The sequence below is a fragment of the Lissotriton helveticus genome, chromosome 7 (assembly GCF_964261635.1).
Source record: "Lissotriton helveticus chromosome 7, aLisHel1.1, whole genome shotgun sequence".
NCBI lineage: Eukaryota > Metazoa > Chordata > Amphibia > Caudata > Salamandridae > Lissotriton > Lissotriton helveticus.
Genome location: NC_136068.1, coordinates 1189751251 through 1189769509, shown reverse-complemented (window position 1 = coordinate 1189769509; position 18259 = coordinate 1189751251). Strand labels below are relative to the sequence as shown.

The following is an 18259-nucleotide window of genomic DNA, read 5'->3' as shown; positions in this document are numbered from 1 at the left end:
GCCGTGTCTGACTTCTTTTTGAGGTTCATGTATGTGTTTATCATTTCAGAGATGGAACAGGATGACTCCGAGGTCCAATACTCAGAAGTTCTAATCAGGACAAACAATCAAGGTACGTAGTTTAGGGATGCTGAAATGTACAAGAAAGGCAGTGTCAGGTGGCGCACAGTATTAATAATGAAGATAAGCATATATTACGCAGCAGTAGTAGTGTAGATATTTCATTTTTCACACAGGAAGAAAAGCTTGCAAATAAAGAGTTGATATGAAATGTAACACATGTAAATTAGATGATCACAAAAAATGTGTACCTATGTATTTACTTAGCCACATGTTCTACCAATGTACTTATTGACATTGCTGTGTATACTGAGACAGTGATTTGTAGAGTGTACTACGACCCAGCTCCCCACGTACCTTGGACTGGTCCTCTGACCTGTCCAAGGCCCTTTCTGACGCGGCATCTCTGCCACCGCTCTAGGTGCCTCGGTGCACTCTTCTCTTCGCTCTCTTGCACACTCCTCTTTTGTTGTATCTCTCTTACTGTTTGACTGCTTGCCCCTCTCTCTCACTGCGTTACACTACTTTGCCCCGTTCTCACACACTTTTGACTTTGCTTTGCCTCTTTTTTTCCTCACTCGTTTTGATTGCTTGGCCTCTTTTTTGTTCCCATTGCTTTGCCTCTTTTCCATCAGTCGTTTCATGACTTTTCCTATTTTTCCTCGCTCACGCTCTTTCATTGTACCCTTTTTCATTGTGCCTATTTTCTCCATGCCTCTTTTCTTGCATCCTCCAGTTTTCCCCATGCTCCCTCCCCCTACCAACATCCTGCCGTGCCTTTCCTCCTCTCCGCACTGCACTCCCCCACCCTCTGTGCTCCTACCACCTCCAAGGACATACTTAATGGTGGCTGTTGCATGACCCCATTGTTCAGGTGCCTAGGCCCCAGCTACCCACTTACCTTGGACTGGTCCTACGACCAGTTTAAGGCCCTTCAGGACCCAGCATCGCTGCCTCCGCTCTCCGAGCCTCAGTGTACTCTTCTCTCTCTCACTCCTTTCCTCTTTCTCTTCACCCTTGCTTTGCCTCACTCTAACTCTGCTTGCCTCTATCGCTCTCACTCGTTTACACTACTTTGTCTCTCTATTTTGTTCCGTTTGAATTTGCTTTTCCTCTTTTTTCTCACTTGTTCTCATTGCTCTGCCTCTTTTTTCTCAATTGTTCTCATTGCTTTGTCTCTTTTTTGTCACTCTTTCCCATTGCTGTGCCTCTTTTCCATCACTCATTCCCATTGGTATGACTCTTGTTCGTTTCCATTGCTGTGCCTCTTTTCCATCACTCATTCCCATTGGTATGACTCTTGTTCGTTTCCATTGCTTTGCCTCTTTTCCATCACTCATTTCCATTACTGTGCCTTTATACCTCACTCACACTCTTGCATTCTGCCCCTTTTCTTGTGCCCCTTTTTGTTATGCCTCTTTGATCCTCCAGCCCCCTTACCAAGCCCCTCCTGCACTTTTCCATCTTCTTCCCTGCTCTATGCGTCTTCCACCAATGTCTTCTCCTTAGCTCTGCCCTCTTCCCTCTGCGCTCCTCCACCCTAGTACTTACTTAAAGGAGGCATGGTGCACGACTGCTTAGTGGGCTTGTGTATTTGGTATGACAAAAAGCAAAGGCAAGCTTGTCTGTGCCTGTTCGCGCATGAACTTCATTCAGCGCCACAACCCCTGGTTGGAACGCCATTTGCTGCTGCTCTGTAGCGACCCTCCACGCCCTCGACCTTGGACACGCCTCCTCCTGCTGCTGCACATTTGCACCAGGCAGCACAGTAGGACTACTGGCACTTCACCTGCAGCAACTCGGTACCACACACCCCCAGTCAGACTCCCATGTCAGCAGCTCACAACCACACTGAGCACCAGACCCAACCCTCAGCACAACCTCACATGCATGCTCCAAAACACCCGCTCTCAAAAAAGAAAAATGCATCGAAATCTGGCACCTCCTCAACAACAGTACACAGGACATCCTCTTCCTAACGGAAACCTGGTTGAACTCCGCTCAGCTCCCAACGTCCCTGTGGCCATTCTAGCAGGTTACAAAAATCATATGCCAGTACCTCCTCCAGAAACCCAGCAGAGGCATTGCCATCATTTACAAAGACATCCTCATGTGCAAAACCACCACTGACTCAGACACCCCTTTCTTGGAACACTTACACTTCAACCTGCAAACTAACAACAACACCACCGTGAAGGGCCCCCTAACCTACAGACCACCCGGTCCGCGACTTCATCACCCCAGACTTCATCACCCTTTTCACCATCAACTCAAAGAACTCCCTTCTACTCTGTTTCTTCAACTTTCACCTGCAAGACTCATCCGACCACTTCTCCACAACCTCCTCGAAAGTATACACAACATAGGACTTTCCCAGCTTGTCTGAGGCCTACCCACAATAGAATACACACATTAGACTCGATCTTCACCTCCGGCAACCGCATTAGCCTCTGTTCTGCCTCCCACTCACACGGCCAGACCACTACATCATCTATTTCTTCATTTCCAGGATTTAAGCTATAGCTCCCTTTAATACCACCTATTCAACCAGAACTGGAGCAGAATGGAAGCAGACTGTTGCTACACACTTGAAAGAAACAAATGCGACACCACCAACAACGTAGCCGAGGACATCACTAAATGTAACTAATGGATCTCCAACCGTGCTGATGCTCTGTCAACCATCAAAACTCACAAACATCGAAGAACCAACAACCTGGCCTCTTGGTGCACAGAAGAACTCAGAGACTCAAAAGGATTCTGCAACAGCTCGAAAGGAAGTGGATCGCCAATCACAACGCTGACCCCAGATCTACCTACAAAGCTGCCCTCAGGCACTTCCACTCCCTCCTGCGAACTACCAAGATTAGAGCCCTCCGGATAAGATCGAGGACTTTTCTACCAGCAGCAAAAAGTTATTTGGTATTGTCAAGGAATTCACCACGCCTGATGCATCAGTCAACTCCATCACCCCCTCCCAGGAACTCTGCAATGACCTTTCAAATTACTTCAACAACTAAATCAAGAACATCTACAATAACTTCAAAAAACAACCAAACCCAGAGTACATCATTGGCAAGCTGCACAACTACCACTTGTAAAGACACGTAACCAACTGGAGTACATTCAAAGAGGAAGACACCACCTGAGTCATGAAGACGTCCACTCTTGGACCCCCACAGACATATGCACACACCCAATTCACAACCTAGGAGGACCCGTGATCAGCAAGTTCCACACACATATCATCAACTCTTCCACTGAGTCCGCTACCTTCCCTGATGAGTGGAAGCATGCCACAGTCACTGCCCTCCTAAAAAGCCATCTGTTGACCCCAACAACCTCAGCAATAAAAAGACCCATCTCCCTACTACTGTATCCAGCAAAAGTGATAGAGAAAGTTATCAATCGACAACTCCCCAACCACTGTAACTCCACAACCTACTTGACTTCTCCCAATCTGGGTTCCACAGCAATCACAGCACAGAGAGAGTACTCATCACCACCAAAGATGAGATCCACACCCTCATAGACTGAGGAGAATTTGCTGCCCTCATACTGCTGGACCTATTGCCAGCATTCAACACTGTGTAACACTCCAACCTCATCAAAAGATTATGTGACACAGGCACTCAAGGTCCAGTCTTCGAATGGACTCAGTGAGTCAGACCTCTTCATCCACACATCGGAGCACAAGGACCGGATCTGCAGAGTCCCCAAGGATCATCCGTCAGCCCCCCCCTGTTCAACATTTACATGACACTACTCACAGATGTCATCAGATCCCAAGGTACCACAATCATCTCCTACAACAAGGAAACCCAGCTCATCCTCTCCATATCAGACAAATACCCCATGACCAGATTCAACTTCACTGAATGCACGATGCATTTGTTGGAATGTTTGAAAATCAACTGCCTAAAACTCAGCACGGACAAGACAAAAGTGCTGATCTTTGAAAACAAAAGTTTACCATGGAACTCCTTCTGGTGGCCATTAGAGATTGGTGCAAACCTTTCAGTCTCCAACCGCACCCACAACCTGGGAACCATATTGGGTGACAAAATCAACATGGCAGCTCAGGTGAATGAAGTTAGCCCCTCCTGTTTCCACATGCTATGCATCCTTAAAAAATCTTCAGATTGATTCCTAAGAGCACCAGACGCACCGTCACTCAAGCCCTAATCAAGAGCAGACTTGACTACGACAACGCACTCTATGCCAGAATCCCCAACCACCTCCTCAACCGCCTTCAGACCATCGAGTACACCACCGGCAGACTTGCCCTTGACATCCCCCAGTGCACCCCAGCACACTTCACCTCAGAGATCTCCACTAGCTGGCAATACAAAAATGTTGCCAATTCATCCCCTCACTCATGCATACAAGGCACTATCTAACATTGGACCAGCATATCTGAACTCCCACCTCCACTTCCACCAGCCTACCAGACACCTAAGTTCTGCCCTCCTCTCTCTTGCGCATACACACACACCCCACATCCGCAGAAGCAGAACAGGAGGACTAGCCTTCTCATACCTCGCAATTGGCACAAACATATAAGTAGTCTATATCAGTCAGGAATAAGAACAAGCATTGACAATGGCAATAGGTCTGGTTTTAAAGGAATGTTGTATGGTACTGTGAAGCATCACAGGTAGATATCATGAAAATAGATGTTAATGTTATTGATGTTTATATAGCGCTATTCACCGACGGGTCTCTAAGCGCTTTTGAGAGAGTTGCCAGAGATCCTTATACGGATGCATGGCCGCTGAAATTTTAATAGCTTTATACTGTCTATGTGCCTTGGCAGTTCAGGCTCAAGCAGTTGGATAAATAAAGAACATTATCACAGCTGTGTGGAGGGCAAGCACTTATTTTGTGGAAACACAAACTTCTGCCCAATAAAAACAGGTACTCCTGGCTCCCAACATGTGGGCACCCTCTTCTGGTGATTCTCACATAAGTGGCTAGCAACCGCTGTAATGTAAAGCCAGTCCATAAAAAGGGACATAAACAAAGTTTAAACTACTGAATGGCATACAACACAGAACAGTTTGGTCCTAAGTAATAATACTTTAAGAGGATTGTACTCTAAACGAACATGTGAGATTATAATCGAGGCGCAATGATGAGATTTAGATTTGAGAAATCTATTTTCACAGAGGTGTGGTGAGAATAGAACGAAAGATGACAACATGAGAGCCTGTGGAAATATAGGCAACCAAGCTGCACACTGAAAAACACAACCTTTCATTCCTGACTCACAAAAGCTTCACTGTGTCATATACAACTCTGCAGGTTACATACCAAACCAGAAAACATGATAAACTGAGCACCCACCTAACTTAAGAAAGCAAAACCATCGTTATGTACATTTAAGAAATGGGCAACTGCTGATGGAAATTACATGGGAGTGTATTTGAATTTCTCATTGACACTTTTATCCTTAGCAATGCATGAAACTGTGCATACCCTAGATAGCATGCTTATGGCAGAAGAAAAAATAAATAGTGGTGTAGTAAGAAATCTATAAGCTAGAAGGAGAGAATGCATCAATGAGCCTATGAAAGAGTGTAAGTGAGCGGTTATTGACTTCCCAACATTACATGATGTAGCTAATCACGGTTAGACCTATGTGGCTTAGAACATCTAAATGGATGCAAAAAAGTCTCACCTTGAAACTATGATTGCTGATGTCATTTGTAAGGACTCACAAATTTCTTGTGAAACAGACAGCCAATGTGTTCACCGCCAAATTGATAATAGGTTGATATTGATCATGTCTGACACTCTGCCAACTATTTAATGGCGTGATCATTGAGAAATTAAGTGAAGACTTAGTGACCCAGTTGTAAGATGTTAACTCCCCATAGTGTGAAAACTGTTTTTAATGACCACTGTGTAATACTTACTGAAAACGCTTTACGAATTTTACTTCAACTCCATTACATTACATGAAACCACTGTAAACAGAAACAGGTAGGGTAGTCAGCCAGGCAGGAGGAAGAGGGAAACAGACACAGAGGCTAGAGTGTGGTCTATTAGAGAGGTGGCAATTGTGGGAGTTGAAAGGAACTCAATGGCATCCATCAGTTATGGACTACTCAGATATCCGGTGAGGTCTTCCATTGTCATGATTTATCAAATATTACCCGCCACAGCTGAATTCAAAAGAGCCTGACTTTTACACCATGTTGGCAATCATGTACTGTCTGCTACCAGACAACTGGTACCTCATATTACAGTTTAGCGGATAGTCTCCATTAAGGTCCGATAATAACATATAAGGGTACTCGAGGGCACAATTCCCCAGATATATGTGGTTCCAGAGCGATTTCTACTAAAAATATCTTAAAGCAGCTCTTAATTAAATGATTCGATTGTGTTGTTGTCAAAGCCCTTATGTTTTTAATCTTTGTATTGTTTTATGCATTCATTTTTTGGTCCCAACAATTGTAAAAATAGATACTTTATTTTCTGTTCCCGAGTGCATAAAAACTCATTTTATTATAGTAAACACCAACTAGTGACTTATGGTCCTAACTACATGAGTCGTTATGGTCGAAAATGTATGTTATATGCCCGCAATCGAAAATGCTAGATTATGTTGCATGTAAATTGTGTTCTCCGTTGAACTTTATGCATTTGTTGGCCCTATCAGTGACTGGAAGAGATGACTGTGCCACTGAATACTCTGAAATCCAAACAAGGAACGGTAATCAAAGTAAGTGGTTTTTGTCACTTGTTTGCCGGTATTTCATATTACACCTCGTGAACAAGCATAGATCACCCAGGAGGAAAAGCATCGTACATTTTAACGGCAATGTATAGCCAACATACTGTGTTTGTGTGTAGTCTTCTTATACTAAGTGAGTCACATGAAACTTGGTAGAAAGTGCCGCCTAGAAATCATCTAACTCATATCTGCAGAGAGTAAAGTAAGTTTATTAGGAAACTGGGACAGCTCCTTAGAGGGGCCAGAATGAAAATATCAATTGGTCAAATGCCAGAATTTGATGACATCTTTCAAATACTTGATTTCTTCAAACAATGTTATACTCTGCCACACTACCCCAACTGAAAAAAATTCAGGGTTTGCAACCAGAAAAAAAACATAGTATGTATGCACTAAACCCATTTTATGATCTAGAAAAGTTATTCTAAATAGTAAAAGGGGTTTGGATTGGTACTGACTCTGCATTTTGGAAGTGTTCCTTCCAAATTCCGATTGGGTACTCCATGTATCAATGGTTTGCTGCTAGAAGTTTGGTCACAAACTATTGATAAGTTAGACTGAGAAGTTGGGGTGATAACTCAGTGGCAAATGGGAAGGTCTTGCTATGCTTTTCCCTTTGAGAAATGGTGGCAGCTTCAGGGGAAGTAAGAAGTGGTCTAGTGGACCACTACCGACTCTCACTGAAATTTTGCAAAACTGGAAGCTTTCCTTTAAGGTAATTGGGCAGGTTAAAAAATAAGAAAGAAGTTTTTAAGTGCAAAGACAAGCATGGTGGACTCTTGCAGGCCGCCATCCCAGTATGTGCAGCCAATTGGAGGGATTCACAGTTTGCAAATTGTCAATGAGTATTCATTAGACAAGTCTTCTCCCTCCAAATAGTTATTTTACATTCTAAATTATTAATAAATAAGTCAGCCTTCAAAATAATGTAATTGCAACAAAAAGCTGGTACGCAAATTGTGACTGCTTTTTCAGACCAAAGATTTAGTAGTTAGTCTTAAAAATTCTTCTTCTACTGTGGTGAGGTATTAGCAAGCCTCTTGCCAAGTGCTTCATAGCATTCTTATGCATACATGTTCATAATATTGTCCAAAGGGTTCAGTGCAAACTTTAAGGATACAATATACCATTTCGGATTCGACAACAGCTCCAAATAAATCAAAGATTCCTCCACCAAAATGTTTTGTTTTCAGACCAAAGTCTACACAGTAGCTGATCCTTGGTCTAATGCAAGAACGGCTCGACCCGAAGCAAAAACGCTCCAGATTCAGCGTGGAACTAAGAAACAAGTGCTTCAACCAGCAAACCTCAGTCTAAGAAACAGTTATCTTTCAAAGAGGCTTTGGACGTTCAAAAAAATTCCTCCAGAAAAGCAGAAGGATGCTGCCACTAGCCGATTACACATCCCTATTCCAACTTCACCTAGCCCAAGAACACCACGCCCACCTTTTACTCCACCACCTCACTCACCACAATTATCTGCGGCAGATGACAGGTCTCCTCACTCACCCATAATAGAGGATGGTGAGGATATACCACAAAACATACACCCTGGAGATGCATGGGATGACTATGAAGTTGAACCACAAGGGTAGACAGACCCTGATCTCTATCCCACACAGCCATCACCACCTGTTAATGCTTCTGCATATCAGGATCCAATATCAAGGGTAGCAGCCTCTCATCGGGTCCTCTTATATAAGACACACTAGAGGGAAGGATTTTCTCTTTGAAACTTTAATGCTCACAATACCTACCACTCCTTAAGGGCATGATACATCACACAGATGACTTTTTAAAGACCTTGTCAATGATAGAGTCATAACACCATGCATTGCACCATCAGATCCTAAGTATTTAGAGGTCAGTTAACCCCAGACTCTCTGGTAGTCTCTAATGCAAGAAAGAGGGCAAACTCCCAAACATCAAAAGATGCACAACCTCATGAGAAAGAGCCTAATCTAATAGATGCTTCCAGGAAACGGGTCGCTGCACAAGCAGATGACCATTGGATCATAGCCAACCGCCAGTAGCTAGATATGACAGAGCCCACTGGGATGAAATGGAGGGGCTCCTCCAACACCTCACAGAGGATCACAGGAACAAGGGGCAGACAATTGTTAATGATGTAAAACTCATTACCAACAATTCCATTAAATGTGCATTAGATTCAGCTGACACCGCTGCCAGAAGTATCAATACTAGAATCCATTTACGTAGGCATGCACAGCTCCATGTTTCAGGATTTAAGCCTGAGGTACAATAAGCTATTTGATAAGGAACATCTTTTCGGACCACAAGTGGACACAGCCCTTGCGAAAATGAAAAAAAGACATGGAGGTTGCAAAATCAATGGGGGCTTTACAAACAAGCACATACCATGGTTCTTTTCATAGGTCCAATTATAAGCAAGGTGCAAGATCTACTACTACAGACAACACTGAGTCAGCATACAACAACCAGGGTCAAACCTCCACTCCAAAACAATTTTATAGAGTTTCCTACAGAGGAAGCAATTTTAAAGGAAGAGGCTGAGGGAACAATACTCGTACCTCAAACAACATTACCATGCAATGACTTCCTAACCATTTCCCACTTAACACCTTTCGGGCCGTCTTCAAAACTTTCTCCCTATTTGGAAATCAATCACAACAGGTCAATGGGTGTTGGATATTATCCAACATGGTTACTCTCTGGAGCTCATTACAACTCCTCCAAATATCCCACTTCGCAAACACAAACTGTCTGTTCAACTTCAAAATCTCCTACAACAAGAAATAACAGCTCTACTACAAAAAGGAGCAATATAACCAGTTCAAAAACAGTTTATGGGAACAGTAGTATATTCTCTATACTTCCTTGCTGCCAAAACATTTGGGTCGCTACAACCCATTCTCGATCTCAAACCACTAAATTATTACATCATAACAGAACAATTCCACATGGTTAAGCTTCAGGAGATCATTTCTTTGCTACAGAAAGGAGTTTTCATAGCAGCCTTAGACATAAAGGACTCCCACTTTCATATACCTATTCATTACGCACACAGAAAATATCTCAGATTTCAATTGCAAGGACACCATTATCAATTCAAGGTTCTTCCCTTCCAGATTACCAGAGCACCAAGGGTATGTCTAGCAGTAGTGGCAGCACATCCATGCAGATAAAACATACATGTCTTTCCACATTTAGACGCCTGGCTAATAAAAGCAATCAGCATCAGGCTTTGCAAACAAAACATTCAGCAAACCCTAGCTTTACTACATCAACTAGGGTTCACCATCATCCTACAGAGGTCACATCTAAAACTAGCTGCCATACAGTCATACCTAGGAGCTATGCTCAACACACTTTCAGCATTGATATACCCAAATGCAGACAAAATACACAGCTTAGTAACATTAATTCAACAGTTTCAAATAGGGAGTCAGATCCCAGCCAAAACATTTCTGTGACTTCTAGGCATGATGGAATCTTGTATTTCCATAGTTCCAAATGCCAGAATACACATGAGACCTCTCCAAGAATGTCTCTCTCATCAATGGATACAGTCACTGGGTCAGCACCACAATCTAGTGTTGGTAGACAGCCGCACACATCACTCTCTTCCATGAAGGAATCTGCAAAACTTATCAAAGGGGCGGCGTTTCAAGACCCAGTTCCACAAATAATTCTTACAGCAGATGCTTCCCTAATAGGTTGGTGTGCACATCTACAAAACCTCACAATTCAGGGGGTATGGGATTCCAAACTCGAAGATCTCCATATCAATCACCTAGAGCTGCAAGCTGTTCAACTAGCAGTGAAGGCCTTCCTACCTCACCTACAACACAAAGTTGTCCTAATTCGAAACAGACAATATGACAAATATGTATTACATACAAAAACTGGGGGACGCACTTTTCTCAGTTAGCGCAGAAAATAGGGAGATTAGCAATACATGACAGCATTCACCTCCTAGCAGAACATGTCCCAGGGAAAAGCAGTCAAACTGTGAACTTTCTAAGTTGGATGCAGCAACAAGTCCATGAATGGGAACTCCACCTCATGGTCCTTGTACAATTCTTTAAAAAAATTAGGGTTCCCACAAATAGATCTGTTCACTACAAGGCAAAATGCAAAACGCCCAAACTTCGCAAGCGGGTATCCGCACCAACCATCTAAGGGTAAAGCTCTATGGATAAACTGGTCAGGAATATTAGCATACTTTTTCCTCCTATCCCACTACTTCCCTTAGTGGTCAGGAAACTCAGGCAAACATCTCCTACAATGATACTTATAGATCCAACATGGGCTCGCCAACCACGGTTTTCAACACTGTAGGAGCTATCCCTAGTTCCACACAAGAAACTTCACCTCAACCTGGACCTTCTCACACAGAACCAAGTAACATTAAGACATCCCAATCCCAGGGAAATGGGATTGGGATGTATCATGCAATTTGGCTCAAGAAGTCTTGGAATTTGGGTACTTAAACTTAACACAAGAATGCATAGACATTTTTTTTATCTCATTCTTAAAGAGGCTCGTAAACCTACCACAAGGCAATGTTATGCGCTAAATGGAAAAGATTTGTTATATTCTATCGGAAGCAAAACATCAACCTCTTAATGAAAAAGTACAGAAAATAATTACTTATTGCATTTACAGAACATGGGGTTGGCATACACTTCTATACGCTTGCACCTTGCGGCTATTGCAGCCTATTTGCAAAATAGACAGCACCTGTCATTATTTAAAATCCCTGTTATTAAAGCCTTAATGGGAGGACTTAATTGAATCATTCCTACCAGGTTTCCTACTGCTCCAGCATGGAACTTTAATATTGTATTATCACGACTCATAGTTCCTCCTTTTGAACCATTCCATTCTTGTCAATTGCCATACTTATCATGGAAACTCACCTTTTTAGTCACTATCACTTCACTTAGAAGGGTCAGTGAAATTCCAACTACATAAGACAAGGTAGTACATAGAACAAATCCTAAGTTCCCCCCAAAGGTAGTTTCCAATTTTCCTATAAATCAATATGACATCTGTTTGTTCCTGCAACCAGATTCTGTTCCTGAAAGGGCATTTAACACTTTAGATGTCAAAAGAGCCCTAATGTATTATATAGACAGAACTAAAACTTTCAGAAAAACAATGCAATTGTTTATTGCCTTCACATGTCCTTACATGGGATAGGCAATTTCTAAATCAGGCATTCCAAGATAGATAGTTAAATGCATCCAAACTTGCTATGCAAAAGCTAAAAGGCTTTTACGTATTACTCCTAAAACTCATTCCACTAGGAAAATTGGAGCTTCCATGGCATTTTTAGGGAGCATTCCTATTGCTGAAATTTACAAAGCAGTAACATGGTCCACTCCACACATGTTCACAAAACATTATTGTGTGGATGTCTTTGCATGCCAACAAGCCAATGTTGGTAAAGCGATCCTAAGTACTCTTTTTCAAATAACTGCAACCCCCATGAGTTAATCAATGCCTAGGGAGGGACTACCTTACAGTCTATGCAAAGCATGTGTATCTACAGCGCCAATGCCTCCAATGCATTATGTTCCTTACCCTGTAAGCATCTGTTCTTGGCATGAAGTGCTGTAGATTCATATGCACCATCCCCAAAAAAACCTGTGTAGGTTGCTGTTCATATACTTCATATACTTACACCATACTATTGCATGGCCATCACATTGCTAATACATATCACTATTACATTCTCCCCTACCTATGGCAAAACAATCTAAAGAGGCGTCGATGACCATGCACAATTTTTCCAATCGGAGTCACACAGCCTCAAAGAAAACTTTTTGGAACAAAAACAACTTGTAATCATCTGAGGCCAACACTAGATGGCGGACTTTTGCAAAGCATGTGAATCTACAGCACTACACGCCAAAAATAAATGCTTACTGGGTAAATAACATAATTCTTCTTATTGCAGAATGAAAAAAATGTTTGGTCTTTTTATTGGATGGTTTGCTTCAGTTGTATTCCAGGAAAAGATTTTTATTTGGCAAGTATTCGTCATCTTAGAAACATTGCTCTATACATGGCTTGTATTTCTATTAAGCATTTGCTGCTCTTGCCTTGCCCTTCTCTTTCATTTATTAGGAGTAAAATATTTTGTATCTTGCGATTCAATCCTTTTATGGTTGTTTTTCTGAAACTGTTCTGGTGGAGATCTGGATTAGCTTCTACCAAACTGGTGAATGAAGATTGCTGCTACTTCTTTGGGATTGAATAGGTCATAAGGATTCTTCTTTATGTGGAAACTGTTCGAGGCCAGAGCTAACCCCAAAGAATATCTGATATTTTTTCTTGCAGTAATTTATTTGCATCAGCAGCACATCTCTTCTTTTCCAGCATTTCAAGTACTAGATCTTGGAGGAAATATATTGTACCAGGATTGGCTTTGTGGGTCTCCCTTCATTTGGATGCGGTCTCAAGGCATAATGTGCCCTCTCAACCTCTGATGGGTCTTTGATCTAGAGTTGTAGTGATGGCCATGAGTTTTAATAGACATTCTCCCCTACTTCCAAGCCTTCTGGGACCCCCAAGATTTTGATGTTGTTCCTAAGATTCGAAGTCATTAAGCCAGTCAGACATGGCTGCTGTTTATTCCAGCTTGCTTGGTAGCCTTTTCCTGAGGATTGACTGTCTTGCATTTGCGAGATTCTATCTTTTGGTTCTTACATACTGTGTTCTGTACCTGCTATATATCCAAGCCTCCTTCATGTCATATTTTGTCATGTGCATTGGTTTGGAGGTTCTTTTTGTGGGTTTCTGAACATGCTGTTCCCTCAATTAATTCTCGTGACAAGTGAAGGGGACACTTTTTTCATTACAGTCGAAAACCCCTATTTTAGGACATATTAGGTTTGGTGCTGAGCAGGGTTCTCCAACCTTTTCTGTAATAAAGGCTACTGGCTTTCAATGAAAGTAATCCTGAGCTATTAAGATTATTAGAATTTTAACAGTAACCACATTAGACAAGATGACATTACTTTTTTTCTTCTCCGCCCACTCATATCTAGATGTCTTCCCCCTTATTCCAGCCTTGAGAGTCCCACTTGATGTCTGGTCGAGCACTTCCCTTATTTTCCATTATTAATCTGGGGATCCACACCTTCATATGCTGCATGTATCCGCTATCCGATAACAGAGCCCTGTCAAAAGTCTGAACGAGAAACTCGGGGTGGAATATTCTGTATAGTTATTTCAAGTTCAAGGGAGTTATGATCAGACATAACCCTAGGGTACTTATAAATCTGACCTTTCTGTGCAACTACAGGAGAAACAAAAAATAATCAAGTTTAACATGAACTTCACGTGGAGCAGAAAAAAAGTATATGTGATTTTATATTTATATTGAAATCACCGTAAATGATAAAGGTCAATGGCCAGCCAACTAATTCAGTACTCAGCCAGTCATACAAAGCAGGATCATCCAATACGGTCCATACAAAGAACATAAAGTAAAAGAACAAGTATTCATAACACATTAAACCACCGCCCATCTCCCCATCCTGTCAGCGCTTGTGCGAGGAAATTTAGCTAATCCTTTCCGGGCCATGATAGCAACACCTCGTGTTCGTGTCCCTTGGGAAGTACTAGCAATTAATTAATATCCAGCCAATTCTGCAACTTTCTGCCGGCCTACTTCAATGTGAGTCTCCTGAAGATACACAATATCCACTCTCAGATATTGGGTGTCCTCATTAATTCTGCGTTTTTTTCACTGGATTATTTAAACCGCAGATATTCACGGAGGCAATCCTCACCGTGCCCTTACCCATTTATCCCTGTCAAAAAGAGACAAATCTTTATGACCAAAAATCCCATCCCATTACACACTAAACCCATGATTAAGGATCCAACCCCAGCCCATCCCTCCCCACTCCCAAAACCCCGGCAAAATAGGTCCAAAAACCCTCGTGATGCCTCCTGCATCTGCTGTCGCCTAATGCAGCTTCCACCCCCCACCACCAAACCGATTAAAAACCTATATGGAGAAAAAATGGAGAAAATGACAAGAAGAAACAAGTAATCTTGACCAAAAGGAGTTGAACAAGGAGATCATTATTTCCCAGCACCCAAAATTCCCTGCAAATATTCTTGTGCCTGAATTTCTGAGATAAACACTCTGATCGCCCCTTTATAAATACATTTCAGGCGGGCAGGGCTCAATAAATACACTTCACAACCAGCTTTCTGAAATGGGATGATCAGCTGTCTAAGTCGCCATCTTCTTTACACCGTTGTGTGGCAGAAATCTGGCCTGACAAAAAACGTATGACCCTCCGCTGAACGCCTGGCTTCTGGTCGGGCCTTATCAAGAAATGCCTATCGCAACAAAAAGTTACCAAAAAAAAGCTCTTGGTTTATCATCTTGAACTCCTTATCCCTTTTTCTTTCTCAGCAAAAGGGGAATCAGTGCACTCTTTGCACCTCGGAGTCCCAGTCCCAGTGTGTCAACTCGGGGAAAGCTCCTTTAAGAAGCCGCACGACGAAGTCACGAATGTCCTCTCCTCCCGCATTTTCAGGGATCCCAAGCAGTCTCAAGTTGTTACGACGCTGTTGATTCTCAAAATCCTCAAGCTTCCACATGACGTCAGTCATTCTAGCCTCATTAGCAGTTGTTTGTTTCCCCCTGCCGCGTCCCCAGTCTCAAGCGCCACTACTCGTTCTTCCAGTGCGGAGGTCCGCTCCGCAATCTCAGAACAGGCTTTATTAATTTTCCTTATGGCACCCTGCAATTTCTTTGTTGCCATGTTCGCACTTTTATGTTCTTGTCGGGCTTCAATTTGCATTTGTTTCAGGGTATAGTAGATCAAACCCATCGAAGGAGAAGGATCAGAGCTAACATTCGGGCCAGAGAATGATGTTGTCTCCTTCTGTGTCCCACCTTCTACCCCCTTGGCCTCTGATCCCAGAAGAATCCGTGAATAATCCCAATTCATCTGGCCGGATTGGCCAAAATCTGACTCGTACCCCTTGGCATGAGAGGTTTTCTCATTACTGTTTCTTCGTTTTTTCCCTGCAGAGCACCGTCTCGGGTCAAAATTTGGAGCGAACTGTCCCCTCTCTGGAGTTATCAAGATCTGAGTCCGCCAGCTCACTGCCTAAAGAGATTTCAGAATCGGGAATAAAACGTATCTGCTTCCGGTGACCCTATACTTTTAAAGTTACCCAGAATGATGTTAGGCTCCATAAGCAAGCAGGGCCCTCCCAAGTATGTTTCTCCTTTTAGCCCCTCAGGAAGACCTGTCATATCGCCTTCCCCCAAAGAAATATCGAGCAGTACACTGAGGTATTGCTCATCTTGTCATTACATTTTATGTTGGTCTGAACCAAAGTCTCGTTTTTTTCCCCATTACTCACATTACTCACTGTTTGAGGAATGCCTTTCTGCTCAGCCTATTCTGACTGTTCTTTACTGTCAGGCCTCTCTTTCCCGCCTAATTTCTTGCTGCCAAGGGGTCCTCATCCCAAGAACATCCCTGGAACTGTTGGTTGTTTGGCTTTCCTTGCCGTCTCCTGGGTAAGCTGTTCCCGCTTCCGACATCTGGGCTTGCACTCTTCCTCCTTTTCATTGAGTGCTGGAATAGCGTCCTCTCCTCCACGGCCAGCCAGCGTCTTCTGGGAGGAGGAAGATCCTTGTGTCTCCCCAGTCGCGTTCCCTGGGCGGCTTGACCACTTTCGGCGGCATTGTACTCCCATACAGCTGAAAGCCGGTGCGGTCAACGAGTCCAGCAAATGCGCCCGGCACCAAGTGCACGAATCGACCTGAGAAGAGCCAGATTCCAACTCCGAAGGGCAGTCTCATTCCGTATCCATGTTCAATCTCCGGTCTACGGGGTGGAAGCTGCACACACAGCATTCACACAGCCGCCATCTTGCTTGAAAGAACAAGACATTAGAACAGGCCTTGTACATGGAATTAGTGGAAGCCGAAGGTCAGTTAGTCGAGGCATTGACAATCAGTGGGAATATTGAGAAAGCACAAGCTAGAGTAGTGGTGGGGGAAGTCCGCAGTAACAGAAATTTCTGCTAAAAAGGCTGCTGTTAAATATATCGCCTGGCGAAGTAAGCTCCTATTAGCTAGACGCACAAGAGAGAGGATAGTTCTAGGGGAAATCTTAGAAATAAGAGATCCTATCTTGGGCACAATTACTGATCCTGTAGCTATCCGCTCGACATTCTAGAGATGTTATCAATTATACAATGAAGACTCTCAGTTTGATGATTCAGAGTTTATGGATTATATTTCGAATTTATCTTTTGAAGAACTCACTTCGGAGGAAATAGAGTCTCTCCAGGCCACAATTTCGGAGGAGGAAATAAGGGGGGGCGGTCAACTTACCAAGTGGGAAAGCGCCCGTTACAGACTCAATCCCAGGGGAATTTTATAGTCTTTCTTACATGTGTTATCGAGCTTCTGAAAGAGATAGTCACAAATACCCAAGTGGGGAGGCTCCGGAATCCTGGGGATATGCTAATAATGTGTTTTTTCCTAAAAAAGACAAACCCACCACGGAGCTAGGGTCTTATTGGCCAATTATGTTAGTCAATAGCGACATAAAAATATATGCTAACATTTTTGCTAGCCCCTTCCAACATGGCTTTGTCCCGAGCGCAACACCACAGATTATATTCGACAGACAATTGCCCACTTTGATGCGTCCAAAATAGCCGGAGGCCCTATGGCTTTAATCCTGCTGGACGCAGAAAAAACCTTTGATAGGGTCTTTTGGCCTTTTTTGTGGGCCATATTAGATAGAAATGGATTAGATAGTGGTTTCATCAAGGCTGTCCAGACCATGTATCCTAACCCAGTCGCCCGTGTTGCTGTAATGCGAGATATGTCGAAGCCGGTCTCGATTTGTCAGGGTACCCGTCAAGGGTGCCCCTGCTCGCCCCTTTTATTTGCACTGTATATCGAACCCCTTATTAGGAAGATTGTGCATAATACTAGTATTATTGCCACGCATAATAAGAGGGGCTATACCAAGATTCTGGCTTACGCAGATGATCTGGCCATTACAACTCCTAATCCTTCTCATGCCCTTATAGAAATTGAAAGGGAAGCTGCAAGTTTTGGTCGGCTCTCTGGATGTTTGCTTAATCAGAGCAAATCCCTGGTAGTAATAAATGGATCAGTCCAGCTAGACGATCCTAGGGTGGTTCCCAATGCAAAATATCTAGGGGTGGTGATAACAGCAGATGTAGGGAATATTGTTGATCTAAATTTAGGCCCTTTACTACGGAAACTTAACACTGACTTCACCCGAATGAATAAGCTCATGCTCACATTAATAGGGAGAAGCAACTTGATCAAGATGCTGCTTCTTCCTTCCCAAATTATTGAACTTCTTTAGGGCCATACCATTGGAGAAAGCCGCTGGTTTAAATCTTTAAACCAGCTCGCGTCTTGGTTTTTTATGGGCCGGG

General features: G+C 43.0%; 1 protein-coding gene across 3 annotated transcripts in view; it reads left to right on the top strand.

The window, feature by feature from the left end:
• The window catches only part of MILR1 (mast cell immunoglobulin like receptor 1), a 213733-nt gene that overhangs the window by 182832 nt on the left and 12642 nt on the right, over positions 1-18259 (top strand). For 2 of the 3 annotated variants that reach the window (XM_078654343.1, XM_078654342.1), the window contains exons 9-10: positions 50-112; positions 6728-6790. In XM_078654343.1, coding sequence (XP_078510469.1) covers positions 50-112; positions 6728-6790 — 126 coding nt within the window. The remainder of the gene's footprint in view (positions 1-49; positions 113-6727; positions 6791-18259) is intronic. The other variant, XM_078654344.1, reaches the window with a different exon arrangement.